We start from the raw sequence: 24128 nt of genomic DNA on the forward strand, positions 1-24128 counted from the left end.
TAACTCGAAAAGTCGATTAACTCTTCTCTACCACCTAGTTCAAGACTATAACCAATAGATGGCGCCGCAATATTTCATTATGTTTTATTTGGAAATCAGTTAAATGTCGATATAACCTCAAATGGCTTTGGTTTATTCCAAATAACAGTCAAAGTGTTGAATCAATCACCTTGGAAATAATACGCAGTAAAATTGAGAATATACACTGATTAGCATACGGTGTGAAAATACAATTCCTAAAAATTTTCACAATAGAAAAAAAGAAACACGAACTTCGAAATTTTACAAGAAAACCGCTGTTTTTTTTTTATATCAACTGAACTAAACAGAACACGAGTAGTATACGATATACATTTTTCAGATGGCTTTATTTTCATTTAATATCGTTTGTAAAAAAGTAAGCACTGAAATAAAGCCACTCGGCCCGCGCAAAAGAACCGATTCATCGATTTAGTACGGGAAAATTTTGAATTCCAGCTGATGTTATGCCCTCATAATACCGTCAGTCATTTTAATATTAGGGCCAGCGCAGGCCATTGACTTCATTAATGTATATTATTGCAATGTATACCTTATTACAATCGTAATAGCATAAAATATACATTGTTAAATTTAATACTCCAGTCCGTCGGTTTGCTTAGTAACATTTTTAATTAAAGATAACAAACTGACAGCTCATGTCACTTTGAAAAATAATGTTGCCATTTTATTGTATAGTGATGTGTTTGGTTCACTTCTCCATAAACTGAAAAAGAATCAGTCAAAAAGAAATGTTTTTTTTTACTGTTACTCTATTAATAAATTATTTCATTTACATTTACTGTACATGCACTTTATTGTTCTGTCATGAAAAGTTGGATTTCTTAAAATTAATATTACATATAAATACAGAAAACTTTTCGAAAGTAGTAGATTTATGACTTGTTGCATATAATATTGATTTTATCATAATTTTTTACAACCATGATATTCATTTAGTTTTTGTGAAATTATTCCTCTAGTTTGTCATAATTATAAAATATATCCTTGACCTATCCGTCCTGTCAGAGCGAATTTATTTTGCGTTCGATCTTTGTAATAATAATTATAATGTCTACAAATTATTAAAAAGATAATTAACTTGTTGACGACTGAGTGAATCAGTAAATGAAAAAGTAAAAAGAAAAAGACAACACTATTTTCATTTAATCAAAACCTAGCAACCCACCGTCAGTTTATTATATCTATAATTAAAAATCCAACTGCATAACATGAAAAATTATAATCATACTTGAATATTTTGTCTCCGTTATTAGAATTAACGAATCACTAGGGCCCAGTTATAAAGTCCTATACATATTTTAAATATTGTAATAACCTTTTTCCATCCAACAACTATGTCCCCCAGTGCATCTTATATAATAAACTCCAAATCCTGAACTCCATTTTGAGGACAGTGCAAATTTGAATGTGGGGCGGTGGCGTGTGGGTTCAGTGTCAGACGTCTATGGTGGCGATGGGGTCTGGCGGCGGCGATGGCGCGCTGGGCGGGGCTCGACGTCACGCCCGTGGACCCGCCTTCTCGTTCATGCGTTTCGCCAGTTCCAAGATTAACTCTCTAGAAACAAAGATACGTTTAACATATGATTGTTTGTCATTTTTAAAGGTAACCTCTTCGAGTGAAGAAGTGGTTTAATTAGCAGAGCATCTGGCACGGATTTCCTGAGGGTGCTGGTTAGAATCCAGCCGGATCGAGTGAATTTTTCTTAGAGTTTCGATCTTTGTTATAAGAATTTATATTATTATTTGTTCAAAATGTATTTACAGCTTCTTCCCAAATTTAATTTGATAATTTAAAAAAGCAACACGCCACATAACTTTGTTCAATTAATTTTTTTTAAGTGATGATTTGAGTTATCTATTTCAGATTCTCGCCTCTGTCATGCGTGAGAAGTTAAATTTTTAAATGAGAGAGGTGGTATTCATTCAATGGCACAGTAGGTTCAAGAACCGGCTAACGATACCTAACAATTTTTCTGCTACTCAATGCTCAAGTTAGGATTGCACTGGAAACACAAGCACTGGAAATACGACCCTAATGGCAGGGACTTGAGTATGATTTTGAGTGCTTTAAACCATACTCAAATCCTGACTTGAGCATTGAGTAGAGTTCTAGAATACGACCCTCAGACACGTAAGTCCCATGTGCCTGTAATTTCACCGGCACCCTTACCCTTCGAAACTGGAACGCAGTAATGTTCACACTAGTAGTTGGCGGCAGAAATAGGTAAGGTGGTCTTACTTCCCTGGACAAACTCTTTCACAAGGAACTCTACTGCTGCTCGAACAGCACCACTTTTTGTGTTTATACTACTAATCCTGAAGTTGTTGGCGAGACTGGAGAATATTAACCAATTTATGGACAAAATAATAATTTATTATTATCAGAATAGAACAAAAACGAACACCTGGACTTTAAGGGTCCAACCCTACCAACAGTGGCGGATTTGCATTCTTGGCCGCCCGAGGCTCCAGGCCATGTAGTCAGTACCAGACGGCTCTTTCTCAGCACTCTTCATATTATTTATTTATAGCCTTTATTGCTGATAACTTACTAACTTACCTAACACATTGTATGACATGCGTACTTATTATATTTTACTTATTTATTATTTCTCAATTTCTTTACTCGGTACCTTCAGCTTGTCCTAATACATAGGCCTCTTCCAGAGATTTCCATTTCTCCCTATCTTTTACTGTTTGCCTCCATGCTCCTCCAGCAACATATTTAAAATCGTCTTCCAATCTAAAGTATTGAAAAGCGCCAGAAAGCGTATGTACAAATCTTTATATTCGTGTAATAGCCAGGGTTTCAATGGCGGCACCATTACATCCGGGTTTATGGCTTCATTTTTGGTCGAAAAACTATTGCAGCAAATTTTTGATAATTCTTTAGCTCCGACTGTTGTATTATATGTTTTGTATATAACTTGGTAAAGAATCAAAAATAAGATTTTAGTAAATGGAATTTGGAACAGCTCCGACTGTTGTGGCGGTCGAGCTGGGAGTGACCGTGGTACGAAAACAAAATGAGAAAGTGAAGGAAGATGGAACAATTCATATTAAAAATTTAAATACATGTAAAATAAAAAAAATGATAGGATACAAGCGGAGAGAGGCGATACAAAGAGGTGAGATGGTGGTGTAAGGAGGTCACACCGTCACAGTATGGTCTCCCTTTCTTCCTTTTTCCCTCTCTTGGGTACCATTCCACAATATCCCTAACCATTTATCAATTTTTTTTCTACTGGCAGACATATCTATATTTTACACATAAAATGTACGACAGTGATTTAGGAAGATTGTTATACGATGCGGTGCAGCGTGGCCCGCCATATTGTGCGTGAGCCTTTAGAATATTTAGGTACTTTGAGTTATTTCTTGTCATATCAGTGAATTTTTTGTCACGATTGACAGCCCCTGAAATCTGGCCGCCCTAGGCCCAGGCCTACTGGGCCTTAGGGCAAATCCGCCACGGTTTACCAAGAGGAGACTACTGATTTCTAAACGAAAAGGTAAAAAAGATTAAACAATTAGGAGGTACCATGAAGATACCATTAGAAACATTACGCACCTTTTGGTGCAATAAGGCCCATCTGCTAAATGACAACTTTTTAGGAGAGAAAATTATGTTAACATACTACGATAGAAATTACTCGATATTTTTTATGCCTGTTTAAGCAAATAAATCGTAAAGTAAATCGTATTATTTTTGTGATTTATTAAAAAAAAAATATTTTCCTAGCGGCAAATATGATATACTTACCTACCTATTAATCTTTTTTGTTTTTGTAAAAGCATTTCTGTGCCTGCCAGTACATTTTACTAAAAAATAGCATTTATCTTAACTAATCCAAAAATGGGGGCATACACCACAGGGGCATCGGGTATAACAAACCGGGGACATAACGAACGGACCCATCATATCGATACCACCAAAGAACACACGCCAACTCAATTTTTTGGTCATTTCTGTTTTTATATTTGTTTCGTTACTCTTTTTCACAGAATTCGTTTTTTTTTTTCGAATTTCGTAATATCAGTAAATAAAATAAAGCTGTTTACATTAAAAACAGAAAATGAAAAATTCAATTAGCACTTTTGACGCGATCTCACAATTGGCTTAATTATAGCAAAGGTTGCATACCTGTAAATAAGGGGGTCAATGTTTCTGGCGAGCATGTAGAGCAGCCACCAATCTCCAAGGTCGGTCCTGCGGGAGACGACAACGGCAGTCTCACGCGCCAGGGTGCGCGAGCGCGCATGCAGAAGTCGAGGCCGCACCGACGGCACGAAGATTATCACTAATCTGTAGAAAGAATAAGCGTTGGAATTATACGATACCTACACCTAAGGATATTACCTAAATAATTTGTTAGTTTGTTACACGATGGTGTGTACTTTACGCGATCATCTAAAGTCCAAAAAAAGGCCAAAATAAAAGTCTAGAATGAATTATTTAAGAAAAAAATGCCTAACTTTCCACATAATTTTTAAATAAGTACAACAGGGAACCTGCTAAATTTTTGGTTTTCACCTGAAGACCTATTAAATTCACATTTATCCCAAAACTTGTAAATTGTTCAGTGCTTAAACGACACGCCGCGCTACCCGCTGCCCCGTCAGTCGCCATCAGGCGCTTGTCAACGTCGAATTTGTGTCAAATTTCTCCGGCAGTTCTTATTTTAAATGCCTCCGATGCCGAACGGTTACCATGCCAGGCCGGACTGCCACGCAGAGGTCCCAGTTTCGATTCCCGGGCTTGGAGAAATATTTGTATGGCCTACATTTATTTCTCTTGTGAGTTTGGGTGTCATTTGTGGTTGTCTATATGTGTGAGCCGCGACACAGGGTTTCCCTAGTAGTAGGTTTCACAACATTACTACTAGTGCTGATGTTGAGTGTGTGCGTTATTATAGTCATAATTTTATTAAGTGACTTCCAAAAAGGAGGATATTCCCAACTTGACTGTATTTTTTTGCGTATATTACGCGATGACTCCGGCACAAATGTGAACTGAATTTGATGATGATTTTTTGTTGTTGGAAAGAGGGTATCTCAGTATTGATTCCATTTAAATTTATAAAAGGGCAGCAAATTATGTTCCAATCGCTTTAAGCTCAAAAATTTTCTTTATTAGTTTACTGTTCTTACGCCTAACTGTCGACGACTATATTATGCACTACCACAATATTCCGATGGTTAACGTTTTCCTTTACTCTAGTGAAGGCAGCAGAATAAACATGGATGGAGCTATGGAAAAAAATGAAAATCATAAACACTCACCTGTATATAACGAGGAGACATAATAAAACTGCAAGTATGATGTACCAGAACCAAATGAAGATGTAAGTTTTCTCGTTGACAATGTTCAGAGGCAGAATGCAGAGACTGTCGTGCGTTTGTATACTGCCTGATGCGCCGAATTTGTGGAATGTACATTTCGTTACACGCGGGAACACGTAGATCATTGGATCATATCTGCAACGTAGAAGACGAGGCGTAAAAGCTGCTGTTTTAATAATATATATATATATACACGATCTTAGAATAATAACGCATAGATACCTAGTCCGCACACGCTAAGTGAGGCAAATTGAAGCGCTTCAAAAGGGCCTACACGAGCGGGCGGGCCGTCAGTGCTCAAGGTCAACTTGCACCGCGAACAGCTCAAGAATTTTAGCTAAAAATGACGAAATGTGCGGTAAATGAGTGTAAAAATACGTCAGACACATAAAATAGATACTAACATCACATTTCACAAGGAAGTAACGCATTTCAAATTGTATTTTTATATAAATATTCACTAAAACCGAAAATTAACCTACTACTAAAACTAGCCTACATGAATTTGATTTTTGCCTCACTTGTGACAGTTTGTTCGATATGAAACTATCATTCTATGCGTTATTATTCTAAGTACACGATAATAAAAAATAAAATCCATAAGATAATATAGTCGATTTTCCAAAGACTGGCCGGCTATTTTACTTTTTTATTTTAGGTCATTTATTTGTTTCAATTTCCTACTCACATGTTTGTCGAATGGTTCCTGGTTGATTTTGCATTCGTGTAAATTTCGTAAAGTTTTTGGTCTTTTTCAAATTTGGTTTATTAAACGTTAATTTAATTATGTTAACCTGTTACAATCATTTAATTTCAATCAACTTGTTATTGAATATCGTCAGAAAAATCTTGTTGAATTTATCCCGTGTGAAACGCATAATTGTTACGTAAACTCAACGTGTCACTCGCCCCGCACCGCGCAGCTACCTCAGGAACCGACTCAGTTAACTGATAATATACGAAAATCGGATTTATAATACGTTACTTGACTGTACCACCACAGGGCTGTTACTAGAGCTGCGCAGGGACTTTTCAATATTACAAGTACATCACGTCACTAGGGCTCCTACAGGGCTCCCTACTAAGGCCAATCTCAATGCCACAGAGAGTCTAACGGTACTCAAACTCACCTTTCTTCTTGCGGCACCTCGCTATACCCTAGAACTCTGGTGCCGTAGGTGAAGAACTCCCCGTTGAAGAACCGGTCCATCATCCATAACTGGAAGACGATGTTCACCAGGCACAGCAACTCGCAGCCCCAGTATCGCAGCGCGTATAGCTTGTGCGTCTGAAAAGAAACAACATGAGCTGATCACTCTCGAATGCAGACAAGCTTTTTATCATTTACTGAAATATTTTTTAAATACAATCCATCCACGTCTGATTGTCTAAATACACGCAACAAATACATAATTTCATAGGTGGCGCTTTGGCAAAAAAGCAGTTAGTAACAAAAATCTGCAACAAGCTCATAGAGAAATTCGTAAAGTATGCTGACTCATTCCGTAGCTCAGTTGGGAGAGCGATAGCGCCTATTTGGCGTAAAAGTAGCTGGTTCGAGTCCAGTCGACATAACGCATAAATGACTTGATTGTAAAAATATCATGATCTTCAATAAAAATAAATATTATAAGAGGTCTTTGTTTACCCTTCATGCAAACTGCCTTCCGTAATTTACAAGAATTTGAAAGCCGGTAGCTTTAAAATAAAAAGAATAATAACTGAAATGGCAAACGAATTGATATCGCTAACAAATAGTTCGCTGTTTGAAAGAAACTATATTCAAAAACAGAACATTCTTTGACCAATAATAATATAAATTGTTAAAGATACCATTGGAATGCGCGTGCGCCGATGAAATTCCTTAAGACACTTAATGTGGACAGAGGTCCCGGATCATTAGAGGCGAATGGACTACATTCCTAATCGTCCCATTAGTGTGAACAAACTCTTACAAATGATGATTTTATTGGATGGTATGTTGGTTTTAACTTATGTGGGAAGTAATGGTACACTACTCTCAAGCCAATGCTGCCCCATTGGGCATTTATGAAACTCGCTTTTGAGTAAACGTATGCCCCAGCTGAATGACAATTGAGGCCAGGATAATCTTGCAGTTCTTTGATTCTGTAGGTGTTGATTCTGAGTTCTAATTAGTAGTTAGCATAATGGATCAATTTTGCTGCTGGCCCTGAGAAAACCGGATAAGAAGGCTAAGGAAAGCGAGCTGTAAACTGTAACGTGAGAGATACAGTAACAAGATTGTAGTGTGTACGCTTGAAATAATCTTCAATCAGATGGTTCACTGCAAACTCGCGAACCACGTACACACTATGATTTTTGGTTACATAATATATAACGATCACGGTTGCAGTTCCCCAGTGAGTACCCACCCGGCTTAAGAAACATCTCGATAAAGTGCTCTGGGTTATTTGAGTTGTGGCCTCCGCTGAAATAATCCCAATTTAAAAAACCGGTTAATTCCGACCAGCATCTATAACAACTTGAGGCGGCTAGATTTATGTGGTGTGTCGCTTCCAGCTCATTGCAGAAAGCTATGTACTGCCCAATATGTTAGACATTATGCCGTAGGCGACATTCGCCTCTCCCATTTAAAAATTCAAAAACTAAAACAGGTTACGGGTAAGGCATTTTGTTAACATTTTGAGCGTATGTCTTACTACTGTGAGACCCTATTCGTTCATTTAATTTAGTCTATGTCATTAGTATTTAGAGTATTTCAATGTTTAATTGCCTACCTTAGCATAAAGTAGATGTACAATACTGTGTAATCCCCGATGGAAATGCGCTATTGCGTATGATTTTAACATTGGACTCGTTAGTAATTATTAAACTTGTCATTCGAATGACAAATTAGTAACCTACTAATTTTCGTATTCGAATGATCTAAATGATCATTCATTACTAATCCATAGATTCCATAGAGCACAATGATACTCGTGACCACCTAGCCGTCTCTGACATAATATGGTAAATACTGTAAATGTGACGGTAGAGTTTGGACATAGTAATCATTTGACTCTTGCACCTAACCGAATGGTAGGGGCATTTGGTATCGGTAATCATTCGACTGGAGTTGAATGATTGGGCTGGGATTCGACTTAAACAAATGATTTGCCTATTCGAATGATTCATCATCGTGCATCGCTAATCCCCAACTACTTTTATATGACCAGCCTAAATCTATCTGGCGTCGTAAGTGACTTTCCATCTGGCGATAGATGCCTGGCGCCCGCTCAACCTTCCACGTTTTTTTTTGTGCGTCTAGCTGTTAAATCCTGTTAGTACTCCTGCAACTAGTACCTACCTATGGAATTGAATTGCTCTACGTATAAAAAAGCGTCTACCGCCGACTTCGTAATGTCTTATTTATAGCGGAGACATTCATGGAAAGGTGAAGTGAACAAGTCAAGCCCTACGAGGTCCTAACCTTTATAGCCCTAAATAGAACTAACGATACTGACGTATTCAGTGACTTGGAAACGTAATTTTTTCCATTTGCCGGTTATTACCTGGAGACGGTCATCGCCCGAAGCTCTAAAGTCGAAATTCCACAGCCTACTTTTCGAAGGATGATTTTCGTAACACCTAGCTAGCAACCAAGCACTATGAAAATACATATTTAGATATCAACAATGAACAATTGTGACACAAGCCCGGGTGGTCGTGTTTAGGTTATCGCAGTCGTAGTGACACGTGACACTGATACCGAAGCCTGTGATCTGTGACGCGTTTATGAATTATGCCTTGTGACTGGGCATGCGTTTATTTGAGGCTTAGTTCTTATCCGAATACTTATTCTTTACTTTCTTACTTTACAGTTACCATTGTGATCAGTTGTTACAATCGAAAAAAAATTTATTGGCTGAGAGCCGACAAAGATGTTTTTAGTTCCCATGACAAAGTTTAATGCCATTAAACTACAAAGTGCAAATCATTTCGTAGTTCCATGTGAATAAAACTTTATTACAGGAAACCATTTTGATATGTGCTAAAATCATACCCTATGAAAATTGAAAATCGTTGCTGTAGCTGCCAGAAAAAATGTCTGGTATATAGAAATTTAGGGAGAAAATTTGTATATCACAGACAAACGCGTAAGACATTTTTGCTGGATTTAGTAGCAATAATGGTCATTATGAAAGGGTTCTTTCTCATGAAGTACTGCCACCTTACCTATTTCTGACATCAAGCGGTAATGTGAGCTTTATTGTGTGTCTGTTTTGATGGGAAAGGATGCTGGTGAAATAACAAGCACATGGGACTTTTCCGCCCCTCAAATCTTTGCGATTTAGGGTGAGGCCGACGAGCGTAATTTTGTGACTTGTTGAAATTCTGTTGGAGCGCCAAACGAACGTATTTAATTCAGTTGCTTTTAAGCATTTATACAGGGTGTTTGTATCGTAAGTGCAATGGATCTATTAAAAATAAAATGCATTAATGAAGCATTTAGAAGACGATGTTAGAAAAAGAAGCTGGGTGCATCTACTCAATATGAAACGATTAAAGTGTGGGTAGTTTCATATACTTATTATACTTATACAAGTTTATGTGAACATCCAGATGAATTTATTAAGTACTTATTAAATGCCAATAAATGTTTTTCAAGAATGTTTAAGCATAGTAAAACCTTTGATTACTAAGTCAGATACAAATATGAGACATGCCATCACTCCTGAGGAAAGACAAACAATAACAATCAAGTAAGTCGTTCAAGAAACGCGCGCACCTATTCCAAAGTGACCCCTTCGCTCAACTCTACCTCCACCTGCTCCATCCCGTCGCACGATGCGACCGAAACTCAGTCGTCATTACACCCGTGAGTCGGCAGAGAACTCATTTTGCGTCGTCGTCGCGGAAACTACGCGACTCACAACTCACAAAATTACGCTCGTCTGGCCTCACATTTAAAACTCTAAGTAGCACTGCAACTGCAACTGCTATAGACAGGCGTTCCGTTTACCACCAGGTGCACGACTTGTTGATTTGTTCATACAATCACTTGGTATTGTAACAAAAAAATCTGTGCAAACGTATTTGCATTGTTAAAAAATTTTGTATTTTCAAAGCGATGGTAGACATATGTATAAAGATAATGCTGGGAGTAGAAGCATAGTTATTATTTATATACCGATTACATCCTATAGAACTAATTACATCAAAGCTTATACAACACTCAATTGTGTACTCAACGTTAGCACAAGCATCATTGTGAACACTTCTGCTTCCATATCAATGGGAATTGTCTCTGAACATACAACACTGTCCTTCGCATTCTTATAACATTCCACATTAATTTTGTAGTAATAAAGTTATTAACTATGTTGAGGTTATCGAATTATGAACAGATTAATACAATAATTTAAATTCTCCTTTGATCCAGGAAACGACTGACAAAGAAATACATTTGGAGCTTTGTATAGGGGATAATATTATTTGATCCTCAAAGAAATAATTGATCTATTATAAATGTGCATTTTTTAAATAAACGATATTCTTTTTATGTTTGATATATATATATATATTAAAATTGTTTCATCTATATTACTTGATCTATGGATAAATTATTAGCACTATTGTTATCTTTAAACATAGCAAATTAATATTTGGTTTAAAAAAATAATATTTGATCCTCTTCATTTATCATTGTGTCTTTTCTTTTAACGATTGATGACATTTATAACCAGTATGTTTTTTGATATTGATCTCTTAATAAATCTTGGTTGCTTGGTCCCCTCCATTCAGTAGATTAGATTTGGTTAGGTCATTTACTATGAAAAAGCAACCAGAAGCCAATTTGCTTGCGTTTCCGAACATATTTTCAGGTCAAATCATATTGTAATTAATATTATATTGGTATACGAACATAATCAACATTTATTAAGTTTCAAAAATAAGTATGTAAATTTTATTTCTAATGCTCATTTGTCTTAGTTTTGAGGCCCAACATAAAGCTAATAAAGTTAATTTATACAATCGGTTCGAAGGATTTTTTTCTGAATGTTCGATATTTGTATTAATACTTATAACAAACTAGTGGAATAATTTCACAAAAAATAATTGAATATAAAAATATCGATCAATTTAATTTATTTTATGTCCCGAAGAAAGAGGATCAATCATTAAAAAAGAAGGCCGTTTACATTTTTGCCATGCCATTGTATAATAGTGAGAAGGGGACAAATGACACGAAAAAACAATTCGAAGCACTTTGAGGTATTGCTGGAGAAAATTTTAAAGAATCAGTACGACAAAATAAAAACCAATGAGAGGTGCTAACAGTAGTACAGTAAAAGGAAGCTTGATAAAGACAATAGGGAACTGCATGGGAAACATGTTTGGGCACCTTGGACATGAAAGTGTTCTTAGAAAAATTGTAAAAGGGACGATAAAAGGAGAGTCAGTCAGACTTAGACGAAGTTATTTAGATCAAATTGAACAAAAAATTTATATCTTGTCGTGTCAGGAAGTCATAGGTAGGACTGACGATTACTCCACCGACAAGAACCTAGTTCTTAAAATAAAAAGAACCTCCTTTAGACATTGCTCTATTATTAACAATTGGAATGGATTGTTAATCAATTTACGTATAAAAATGGATGTAGCTGTATACACTGCTGCTTGTCAGCCACTTCGTGATCATTGAGCGCGAAGACGCTCTGAAATGTCAAGATAAGAATAAAAAGATATACAGTGGGTGGTAAGAAAATTGGTGATAATGGTTTATTGCGTTTAGTCAAAAAGGTCAAGCTTTAAAACCTCCTATCTACTAAGGGAGTCACCACACTAATTAACCTGGCATAGGATTGAGCCGCTCACAAATAGCTTTAAATCCATGCAATAAGAGTGAAAAAGGCGTTGCGCGTTCCGCGTCGTTCCGAGCGGAATGCTATGTCACTTCTTATCTCCAAATAATTTTGCACGCAACGAGAAATAACACACGATAATGATAAACAAATTGTGAGAATTATTAACGCACAGGTTGACAGGATATGGCAAATATTACCAATAACTAAATTACCTGACAAATATGTGCAATGGAGCTATTATTACTTATCCCGTTACGTTTACAAAAGGGCACTGGCGGCAGATGCATACCCTGGGGTACACCTGGCTTTTGTAGCCCTTGTGGGGTATTACACGAGTTTTGCTTCTTATGTGCACATTGTGAGGTATCATAATTAGATATATTATTATCACCTACAGTTTAGGAAAGCAAAATACTTACTTAATTGCGTCTACTGTACAGTACTGACATTTTTTATACCGTCATTATTACAGAATTTTTTTAACAAGAAACATAAGTCCATCTCAGCATGTCATGAATCCATAATAATTCATGTTCATAATTGAAACATGTAATACTCATATTTCAGATTGTAAAAGCAAGAGTTTAGAACTCACCCTCAATGGGAGAGTTATATTGTATCACACAATTGAAAAGGATACGCGGAAGTGAGAGGGGAGCGTTTTATCAAATAGAACAAATCCATTTCATTCAACATCTGTCGATAATACCCTCATATCTCGCCCTATGTGTTTATATGCGTTTTTTATGGCTCTGGTTATTTCAAAGACTTATAGGAAAGATTCGATGAATGGCTGAGGATGGCAACGAACTGAAATGATAGGCGTGCAAAGGAAGAGGCTCATTCTCTGAAGTGAGTGAACATTCGCAGAGATAGATGGGTGTGAACAAAAATTTGAACATTTACACCAAACTGCTGTATCTTGATAATAAAAGACGGCGCAATTAATTAATGCAAGCTTTATTTCTGCACACACGATTACACAGTTATAAAGATCGTACGACAGAGAGAGAGAGAGAGAGAGAGAGAGAGTGTGAGCGGTGCAGCCTACATTGCAATTTGGATATACTACAGAAACGCATTCCGTTTTACAATAGATATTTACTCAGATCAAAGTGAAGAAAAACTTCATCATGACGTAAAATAACTTCCTCAAGACGATTGATGTAGACGGCATTCTCTTGTACCGACTCCGTTTCAAATATTGAGGGTATTGCATCAACATTCACTTCATTGTGTGCAGTTGGATATCAAACAAAACCAAAAGAATCCAGTATACATAGGACCTGCAGACGTCCTATATGTAACATATAGTACTGCATTACCTGGAAGAACTACAACTGGATGTGCGTAATTCGATTATTATTTCAAACTACATAGAGTGCAGTTTGCGCGATTGATACAACGAAATTAATTAAGGAAATTAATGACTTTCGTAACTATAGTAAGAAATAAGCTGGATTGACGACTTTACCATATAACACCTGTAAGTAAAGTCACCTGTACGCGTGTACACGCTAAGAAATTCGACGTGGCTGCTACAGAAAAGATGAGACTGTTCCTGTTGACAAGAACTTTGTCGGATCTAGCCACGAAAACATGTCGTGTCTGTTGCAGACGAGAAAATGATGAGTATGTACACGATACGAATGCTTTCGGCCAGACATGTTTAGGGTAAAATGTGTCAGTACATTACGAGTCTTCCAGGTAGCTGTCGTTTTACTACCGACTGTGGGAAGAAATATATTGTTGCATATTAATGTTGAGTACTAAGCAATACCCGTCCATGCACATAAACGTTCGTTTACTGACAATGCACCTCACCCCGCTCCACACAATAGCGGCAGAGCGCGTCGTGTGGGTAGGCAAGATTTTTTTTCTTGTCCGGCGCCGAGGCAGTGTACACAGTTCGTGTGTAGAAACGACACGAGTTCTTGCCGGGGCCATACCCCGCGACTTTTCTTAGCGTGGACACGCGCCCTACAGGGCCCGAAATGTTGGTTGTTTGAAAAAACAAATATATACACGATTTAGATCCGAAGAAATTGTTTTATTTGAAATAATTTATGAATGTTCTTTCTCTGTGTAGTGGGATAATAACGCACACACACTCTTAAAATACATCAAAATAATATCAAACTTATCAATGCGGTCAACAGTGACGTTCTATCATCATCTGGCACTGAATAAACCGTTGTTATCGTTGCAAAAATAGTTTGTAGTATTCTGCATTTCATTGTGCGGTGTTTGTGTATACAGACAGCATGAACAAAGCAACGTGGATTCATGATCAATGACAATATGTGTGTAATAGTGTTGGTATACAAATAGATAGGTGACACAACTATACTTGTTTGTCTTTTTGGTTTTAGTTTAGTTACGCAACCAGCTGGCGCTTCAGCTGAAGAGGATAACAGTTAAAGACTATATTTATTGCTAGTTACACACATATCATCACGCCTGTTTCCCACGGGGATAGGCAGAACCTATGGATCTCCAAATGCTACGCTCCTGACAAACTTCCTTGGCCTCCTCCACTCCCATCATTCTCTTCACACATAGGCACCCGTTTATTTTTACACTTAACCCAGCTTTCTTAAGGACATGCCTAATCTGATCGAAATACGTACGCCAAAATCTACCCTACTAACAATTGCTCATTAAATTTGTCATCAATCTACCAACATTCATTATTTGTACATGACCAAACCATCGAAGTATCCTCCTCTATATCCTGGTCACAACATCATCTTTCATAGCATAATACTCTCTTACCACACTGTTCGGCATTATGCCTTTAAGACTAATACCGCAGAAGCCTAGCTTACAAATTGACACTGTTTAACAATTAAAGAAACGACGTGATGAAACCTGCATGTAGTAGTGGCAATGGCATACATTCCTCTCCTAAAAAGGAACCCTTGCCCAACTGCGGCACGTATATGGTTTGATGATAATGAAGATATAAGCATATATAAAGCAACTTTAAGTTCGCTAAACTAAATAATAGACTATGTATAAATATTTTAGAAGTTCATAACGTTGCTACATATCAAAAGCTTCGGCAAAAACTAAATGTAAGTAATAGAAAACATATTAATTATAATAATTAGAAAAAAATCCAGCCATTTATCATAATCAAAAGTTACTAACAACAGATTTAGATTAAAGCTATTTAGATTATAGATCCGAAATTACCAATCGGCGATAAAACTGTCTGACGACGCGTAAAAACAGGCCACGATTAACTGAACCGAAGCTTCAGGCTATTGCGGATATTATTTTAACATATGGATAATATTCTAGCAATGTCAATTCAGCGATGCAAGCTCTATTCGCAAGTATAATATGATTACAGGTTCAACGTGCCAAGCTAATTCTTCTGCAGGAAGAAGAATTATTCTAATACATTTACAATACTTGACCCAAGTCAGTGTGGTAAACTACAACCTAAAAACTTTTTAAACGCACTTTCGAACTTTGTTACGTTGCATGTTATGTAAAAGCGTTATTTGCAATTTGTATCATTAACAACGATGTGTACACAGCGATATATTCTGCATCAAACTCAAATCTTCGTCGTTCGTTTTCGAAAAAAAACTGTAAATTATAATCATGAATTTCAGTGAATTTAATTAAGAGCTAAAAATTTGGGATTCAGTCAAACCCCAAGTTTTTAGAGGCAGAATTTTCTACTCGTCCAACGCAAGATGTCTGCAAGCCAGATGTTTTTGCCTCCAGCAAAGTTTTTGCACACATCCTAATTACATCTTTAAACGTTTATACATTTTCAAACTTATTGTCTGTAGCTTAAAGTTGATAGTAACCAAAGAGAGCAATCGGTTTAAAAGGCAAACAAAGAAAGCTGTAATCAAAGACGGACCCTATTTTCAATTGTTAAAAATTTAGAAGGGGCTTGAACTGCGCAGGAAATTGTGACGCACTGACAACAATAAATATAATGGACTTATTTTTACTGCATTTAATTCATGCCACGTATTTTATGTTCTAAATCAAAATTAATACATTTCAATTCATAACTACCTACCATATCTATCGATAAACGAACACGACTGGAAATGAAGGTTTAGATGAATTTAATACGGTTACGCTTTGTATGTGACACACTTATTTGAATAAAGCTACAATCCAATAAGAGACTAACGCTATAAGTGTTAAATTTAACAAATAATAATATAAATCAACTGAACACACGTTCATCGCAGGCGGCAAAATTCTTCGAAAGAAACCGTACGTCATTTAGACAGTATTGTGTAATGCGTTTTGGGAAAACTGAAACGCGACGCCTGACCATGTGGCGCTTATTTTTTTAACAAACCGAATGATGCAATAAAAGTGAACTAACTACCTGGAGACAGAATCAGTGATTAATAAAAGGACCTACAAAAGGCTTTGTTCGATTTTTAGAAACAGAATGAGTAATAAGTTACAAATATAGAATTTCTAAGTCATCTACACGAAATATGAGCATAAATTATTCAGGGTCATTACAATAAAATCAAAGGTAATTTTGCAAACACATCACTGAAATACAATCATAACGCAACGTCGCCGCGTTTACACATAATTATGTAAAATTTACGGTGAATCAGGAAGAGTATACCAAATTCGATTTACGGGTCGTATTCTAGAACTCTACTCAATAATGCTCAAGTCAGGATTTGAGTATGGTTTAAAGCACTCGAAATCATACTCAAGTCCCTGCCATTAGGGTCGTATTTCCAGTGCTTGTGTTTCCAGTGCAATCCTGACTTGAGCATTGAGTAGAGTTCTAGAATACGACCCTAAAAGATGTGACCAACACGGCTTGACTGAGAGGTAAAATTTTGCAGCAATGAAATAATGTTGGGATCGGTGAATTCGCTTGGAATAAATAAATAAATAACGGATACACTCATAGCCTCGCACTATGGAAGCCCTGTTTCACGGGTGCCACGGACACACACAAAGATTGAGAACCACAAATTACATCCAAACTCACGAGAGAAATAAATGTAGGCCAAACAAATATTTCTGCCGGTCCGGGAATCGAACCCGGGACCTCTACGTGGCAGTCCAGCATGGTAACTGTTCCGGCACGGAGGCAGTTAATCCACAATGCCACAGACAAACTGGCTTTGACTTTACACTTATAACCTCTATCGTTTATGTCATCAGTGACTGCCACCGTTCTTGTTTGTAGAAGGAATTTAAGTGGCCAGGATGGCACGAATTACGGACAAATTACAAATTCTCTTGACATGACATGAAAGGGCCGACATGCGCGGGCGCACGATCAATTGACTTCAAGTGGTCGACCGTTCGTGACAACTGCAGTACCGTTATCGACAAAAACTTGTCCCTGACTGACAAACTTGCATCGATTAAAATAATGGAAGTATTACTTTGATTGAAGCTGCAATTTATATGGGGTTATACTCTTTTACCCAGATACCATAAAAAAATGAATACTAGTTACAATACTAAAAAAATTTACCTGCACCTACCAATTTAGTAAAACTACGTAAAATATAGGTAATTTTACTTTGCTAAGAATCATATTAATAATAGATGAGAAATAACAGCAATTGAATTGATAAACGTCGTAAAAGTTTTGCAAAATATTGAACAAAGCTATACAAGAAACGAACTAAACAATCGGTAAAAAAAATTGCACCATCAATGAAACACATAAGTCTAACAAATAATGAGCTCTCCACACTTGAGTAAGCACACGCACAGATCGTGAAAAAAGTTAACTAACGGAACACTGTTATATAAGTAGTTCTGGCACCTATATAGTTTGCTATTTTGTTTAAAATTTCAGCATTTGAATTATTGTACTATCCAAATTCAATCTATTACTGCGATTGAGTAATTTTGATAAACAATAGCATTTTCAAAAAGCGAAAACACTAAAAAAAATCTTCCCATATATCAAGAAAAAAGGGTGAATTGTAAACGTGTATCAAGTTAACAAAATTGGCCCTAAAACCTCTCCCTGTAGGAGTCACAATGTGTATATTACATGGTTTGTTACAGAATTTGTCAAGAATGAAATAAAAAGAACACGACAAGTCTCCGTGAAGAAAATATTGAATGAACGCCAGTCTCGTATTATCAAATCTCAACAATACATGTCGGTCAAAGCGTGCTTAAAGCCGTCGCCTATATGTTCTGGTCTATTTGTCGCTACACATTGTTATTTAATATTTCTGTAAGTGGTTTGACTGTTACTTTGTTTTAAGTTTGCTTATTTTAATCAATAATGCACATAAAGTACACACATCACACCTGACTCCCAAAGATTGGTAAGGACAATGAACCTTCTCTATCTACGTTCGTAACATGCATATCGCCTCCTCCACTCTTTTATTTTCGGTACTTTTAACTTGACATTTTTTGAAACATCCTTAGTCTACTCGAGGTCGACCTTTCTCCACGTTTCCTCCACATTTGCTCTGTACTGGAAGTACATGTAGATTCAACACAATAATGAACTGAATAATACACGCTCCCTTCGTGTATCAATTGTGATTTGTGAATTATTTAGTAGCGCGTATTGGTGATGACAAAATATTAAAACAAAGAAGTGTGTAACATTTTGTACCAGCTTATTAAAGTCCAGAGCCATCAAGATGAGCACCTGTCCCAATAAGGTGAAGGCATCCGCCAGATGACAGGAAACTGGCAAAAAACAAAGGAGCTACTGTGAACGAACTGTGACGACCGCCCACTTGACATGTTGCAGGTTTGATACATTATAAAAACAGACAAGTTATAAACATCATTAAATGTAAGACTAAACCGAAAAATACATTTTAACTTTAACATGTAATTTTCTGTCCATACTAAGAACTAGTACAACATAAATATAACAATATTGTGTCAATTGAACATAATCAACAAAAGGTAATTAGGCAATTGAGGATAAATCAATTACAAATAACGCGTGAGAACTTTAAGAATTTGGAAATACAAAAACACGACTAAGCGTGAGAAAATATTAACACGAAAAAAATTCAAAAAGGCTTTTCGATACGAACGTAAAACCTTTTAACGTCATCAATATACTGTGAGATTTCGATCAAAACGTAATTCAAAGAATTCCCGTCATACTTATGACTAATGGCTAAGGGTTGTGACTTTATCAACCCGTTCCTTTCGCACTAACATTTTCCACGCATGGAGGAAGCGATAGCAACATCAGTCACCTGTTGTTCTAAAACGTTATAAACAAATCGATAGATAGCCGGGAAAGCCCTTATACAATCCAACGCAACTGTGGAACGATCACGAGTGCTTTTGATACTTTCCAAACCGGAAAAGTAACTCTGGCGAGCTCGACCTGCGCAAAAAAGGTATCACATACATTACCATGTAAATATGACGGCAGGCGATTATTATTTGTAGCCAGCGAGCAACGAACGATGGTGTTGCGCAACCGAGCATTGAACGCTTAGGAGGTATGGCCAATGACCGACAACAAAAAAATGCCTGTCGCTTTTGATCGAATGTCACGATCTCTCGATTATTATCGCTACGGTCCAGATTTAAACAGTACAGGTTTAATGTGGTGTAATTTTATCGTCCACCGAGAAAACCTACCCGTTGCGATAAATAAGTGTAACATTGGACTCAGTAACGAGCCCTGGGGAACACCTTTGCTATAAATTGTACTATATTTTAAAATAAAACATTAACTACGTACGCTGCCTTAGCTTGACGTAATTTTACTACGAAACCAACTGTAAAACACGTGTACGGAATGAGACAAAGTACTCAGATTAACCAAGAATAGTCAAGTATTTGTGAACTACCTAGTCGAAAGTAACGGCATGAACTAAATTTTTCAACGAAACTGTTATTCGGAATCAGTCACAATTTCGTCATACTATTTATAGAATATTTTTTACTGACTAGTTTAAAATAAATTAAGACTTACACAATATTTTGAAAGGCAAATTTGTATAAGCGGCATAAAAAGTATTGGCTGATGTAAGACCATGAAATCTGGTCACTCCATTCACGAGTTTAGTTGGGGAGGGATGTTTTTCAATAGGATCTCTTTTGTTCTGACTACAGCTGGTCGATTTTGGTTTTCATATATGGAGGTCATAAGTTACGGTAATGTAACTTTTTTAGGGCAATTTTATTACTAAGTTCAAAAAGAGAAGATTTAAATCAGAGATACAGCGCGTTTGAAATACACCTTTATCGAGAAACATATTAATAAAAAAAAAAGATAAGGAAGCAACAGAAAATGACAATATCACTGCAACACATCTTGTACCATGCAAAGGCTAGATAGTGTTAAATTAAGGTAAACACGCTGACATGATGGATAGTTGCTGTTGCTACAAGCCCGGTTAATGAGCCATTCCCACTATTTTTAATGATTATCATAATCTTTCAACATAAAATAATGTGCCATTTTGCGTAGAAAAGTGTTGTTTTTTTTGGACATGTTGACCAACTCGTTAGTTAAGATATACATCAAGTGTTTTAAGTAATTTAATTACTTAGTTGCTTTTTGCGAGCATACGCAATGACTTTTAATATCGAGTTTACTTATAGTTAGTTTTCCGAATTTAACAGGAAGTTCATTTCCCTGATTGCTTGGTGCAAAAGTGTTTAATATTTGACATTGAACTACATTTTGAATAAGTTTGTGACCCAATTCAATGACCATAAAATTGGTCAACTATTTAGTAAAGACTGTAAGTGCTGGCACTGTAAGTGTTATGGACAGGCGTGTAGCTTACCATCAGGTGCACGACTTGTTCGTCCCGTCACTTGATATTATTATGTATAAAAAAAGCGTACGGCGAGATGTCATCCCTATTTGGTCGATATTACCTTAACAAAAGTTGACGAAAAGCTCTGCCTTTCGACAAGAGCTTTCTTTAGAACTTTTATTATGCGTACAGCCTTGGAATGGAATTCAATGCCTGTGACTGTGTTTCTGAGCACATACAATGCGGTTATCTTTAAGGTGCGACTGGATAGGCATCTGCTGTTCGAGCTCGGTGCATCGTAAACCCTGTCTTTGTTCCAGGGCTAAGTAGTGATCATGAATAAGTCCATATACTCAAAAAAGAGAAAACAGTATAAAATATCCATTCAATCTCATCTGCTGAGAGGACCTGTTGACGAGGTTGGTACAAGTTGTCCTAGACTAGTAACACATATTGTAATTTATCAAGATTTTAAATCTAAAATTGGCGTTAACACTGGTTACAGGTTTCTTGCATCGATATGATTTATTTCTCCTCTTCAATCAGCTCGTGATCAGGAATGGAAACAGCTATTATAATTTGAAAAGAAAAAAGAAATCGTGGCATATGGTAAGGAACGTGTACGTAGTTAATAACTACAAACATACAAAATTAGGTTCTAAAAGTTGTTAAAAAGAACCGCGAACTTTAAATTTGACCTTTTGCTTCGGATTCATGCGTTAAAACGTGTTTGCGAGACTAACCAATTACCAATAAAAAAATCAAATTGAATTCCCCAAAATATTGCGATCTAAATTTATCTACCTAAACATTTAAATTAATGGCACCATGTCCGCATTGAATGCACACGCGTCGAATGTTCCAGAAGCGTTGAACTCGCTATTACCAACGCGGCGCACGCGCAAGCGCATGATTCCCAGACCAGTCCAGTAAGTACAGAATAATAATGCTTTCATTACGTTCTCCTGTGGTTTTCTACAAATTCAACCTCGTGCTAATAGGAATTGTTGTGTGATTGCAGACGCATCGAAATCGTGATGTGTAAATTAATTCTCAGTTATATTTTTTCAGAGAGTCGAGAATATGGAACTAAGTAATTAAGATTCATAAGTTTGAAACGGCAACATTAAGAAATACGTCAAGAATTTAGATCTTTATGGACACTTTTTAGTGAGATAGGGAAATTGTAATCCATTTTGGTTCAGAGTCAAACAGCTTTTGATAGACAATTACGAAAGCAAGTTGTTCAAAGAACAAAATTGTAGTTAGAACTCACCCTCTCATGTCTAAGCAGGTACCAAATGAGGACGTCTTTTTTCTTCTCTTTTTCTTCTTGATGGCAGACGCCGATGTTGAGCCCCATGACTATGGTGCGCATCAGTCCGCCTTCGAACGCATCCCATAGGAACTTGGGTGTGTAGCACATTAATGCCTGAGGAGGTAAATTTTTTATTTATACAACAAAGGTCGTCATAATCATCATATCAGCCGGAAAACGTCCGCTGCTGAACATAGGCTTCCCGCAAAGATTGCCAAACTAACCGGCCGGACGAGACGTGCATCCATCGGTTACCTGCCGCCCTTACCAGGTCATCCGTCCATCTAGTAAGGGGCCGTCCCACTGAACGCCTTCCGATTCGTGGTCTCCATTCGAGAACCATTCTGTCCCAACGGCCGTCAGTTCTACGAGCTACGTGCTCTGCCTACTGCTACTTCAACTTGCTAACCCTTTGAGCTGTGTTGGTGACCTTCGTTTTTCTACGGATCTCCCCATTTCTGATTCGATCACGTAGAGAAAAGCTGAGCATTGCTCGCCCCACAGCTCATTGAGTGACTTTGAGCGTTTTTATGGAGCCCATAGTGACTGATCACGTCTCAGATCCGTATAAGGGTAACGCCAACCAATTATGTGAAATGACAAATAGCACTCTTAGTATAATAAGGCCACATCTGCAAAATGACAAGTTTTGAGGAGAGAGCTTTAAGAGTCTACGATCGAAATAAGTCCAAAGCTTTTTTGCGCTTAAATGTTAAATTTATAAAACTTTCGTATTATTTTTATGACTTTCATATTATGATAAAAGTACTGTTGACGTATAAACATGTGAGGTTTTTAACCGACTTTGAAAAGGTGTGAAATGATATTGCAGGAGACGAAATTTCGGAGAGTGTGCGCAGGAAGTTTTTAATTTAATTTCACCCAGACCGTTCCTAATTCGGTCGAAAAGAAAGCTCGGAACAGTCCACCCTTATGTCGTTGATATACCATCCATTCGCATGAAGCACTTGGCTTCCTTGACATGTGTGTTTTTATTTTTTATAATACTTAGTGACGGGGCGAACTAATCGTGCGCATGGTGGTAAGCTACACGCCTATCCATAACAGTTGCAGTGCCACTCAAAGCTTTAAATCGCAAAGATCTAAGAGGCACTGCCACTGCGACCGATACCCTGCGACATACGTTGACAAGTCCCATGTGCCTGTAATTCCATCAGCTTACCCTTTCGAAGCCGGAACGCAGTAATGCGCACATTACTGCTTGGCAGCATAAATAGGTAAGGTAGCAGTACTTCCCTGAACGAACTCTTTCACAAGGAGCTCTATTGCTATAATTTGGGGCTATTCAAGGCTAGATTGAATCGGCATTTCAGATCAGATGTAAAGTATTTTAAGTGAAAAGTCATATTACAAAATTGTAGACTACGTGTTAGATAAAGATCTATGGAAAGACAACGTGAGTCTAGATTCCACACAAATATGATTCAAAATGTATTCTATAGCGTTTAAGTTTATTTTAAAAGAGCAATCCCTGGAGTTTCTTGCTTGTTCTTCTCAGGGAGACCAGAGTAGTGAACGAGCAGTAGCTTAAAAGTGACGTTTTCAAGTGTAAAAATATTTACCTATGGAATTAATAATTATTTGACTTTGACTCTGACTTTGATGAAATTGTGGTCAAACGTCTTCTTCCTATCGTATCGACGGTCATAGTCTTGCAGCCCAGGGATATGAGACACGTTTACCATCGTGGTGAAAGGATTTGAGGATTAGGAGAATATAAACGTAACGTCCGAATAGTAAAATCCTATAGGGAGATTCTTTTCGTGCACTCCATGCACCTTTCTTGGCAAAGCATGCGTCTGTTTTACACAAAAAAGGAAAAAGGTAGATTTGCAA

General features: G+C 37.0%; 1 protein-coding gene across 1 annotated transcript in view; it reads right to left on the reverse strand.

Moving 5' to 3' along the window:
- Positions 1 to 1031: 1031 nt before the first annotated feature.
- LOC113232934 (innexin inx1-like) overlaps positions 1032 to 24128 on the reverse strand; it is a 73981-nt gene continuing 50884 nt past the window's right edge. The window contains exons 4-8 of the mRNA XM_026467842.1: positions 22230 to 22385; positions 6516 to 6673; positions 5326 to 5520; positions 4187 to 4348; positions 1032 to 1597 (exon numbers count right to left, since the gene is read on the reverse strand). Of these exons, the coding sequence (XP_026323627.1) occupies positions 1540 to 1597; positions 4187 to 4348; positions 5326 to 5520; positions 6516 to 6673; positions 22230 to 22385 (729 nt within the window). The 3' untranslated portion in view covers positions 1032 to 1539. The remainder of the gene's footprint in view (positions 1598 to 4186; positions 4349 to 5325; positions 5521 to 6515; positions 6674 to 22229; positions 22386 to 24128) is intronic.

The sequence above is a fragment of the Hyposmocoma kahamanoa genome, unplaced genomic scaffold (assembly GCF_003589595.1).
Source record: "Hyposmocoma kahamanoa isolate Upper Pololo Valley unplaced genomic scaffold, ASM358959v1 78, whole genome shotgun sequence".
NCBI classification, from domain to species: Eukaryota; Metazoa; Arthropoda; class Insecta; order Lepidoptera; family Cosmopterigidae; genus Hyposmocoma; species Hyposmocoma kahamanoa.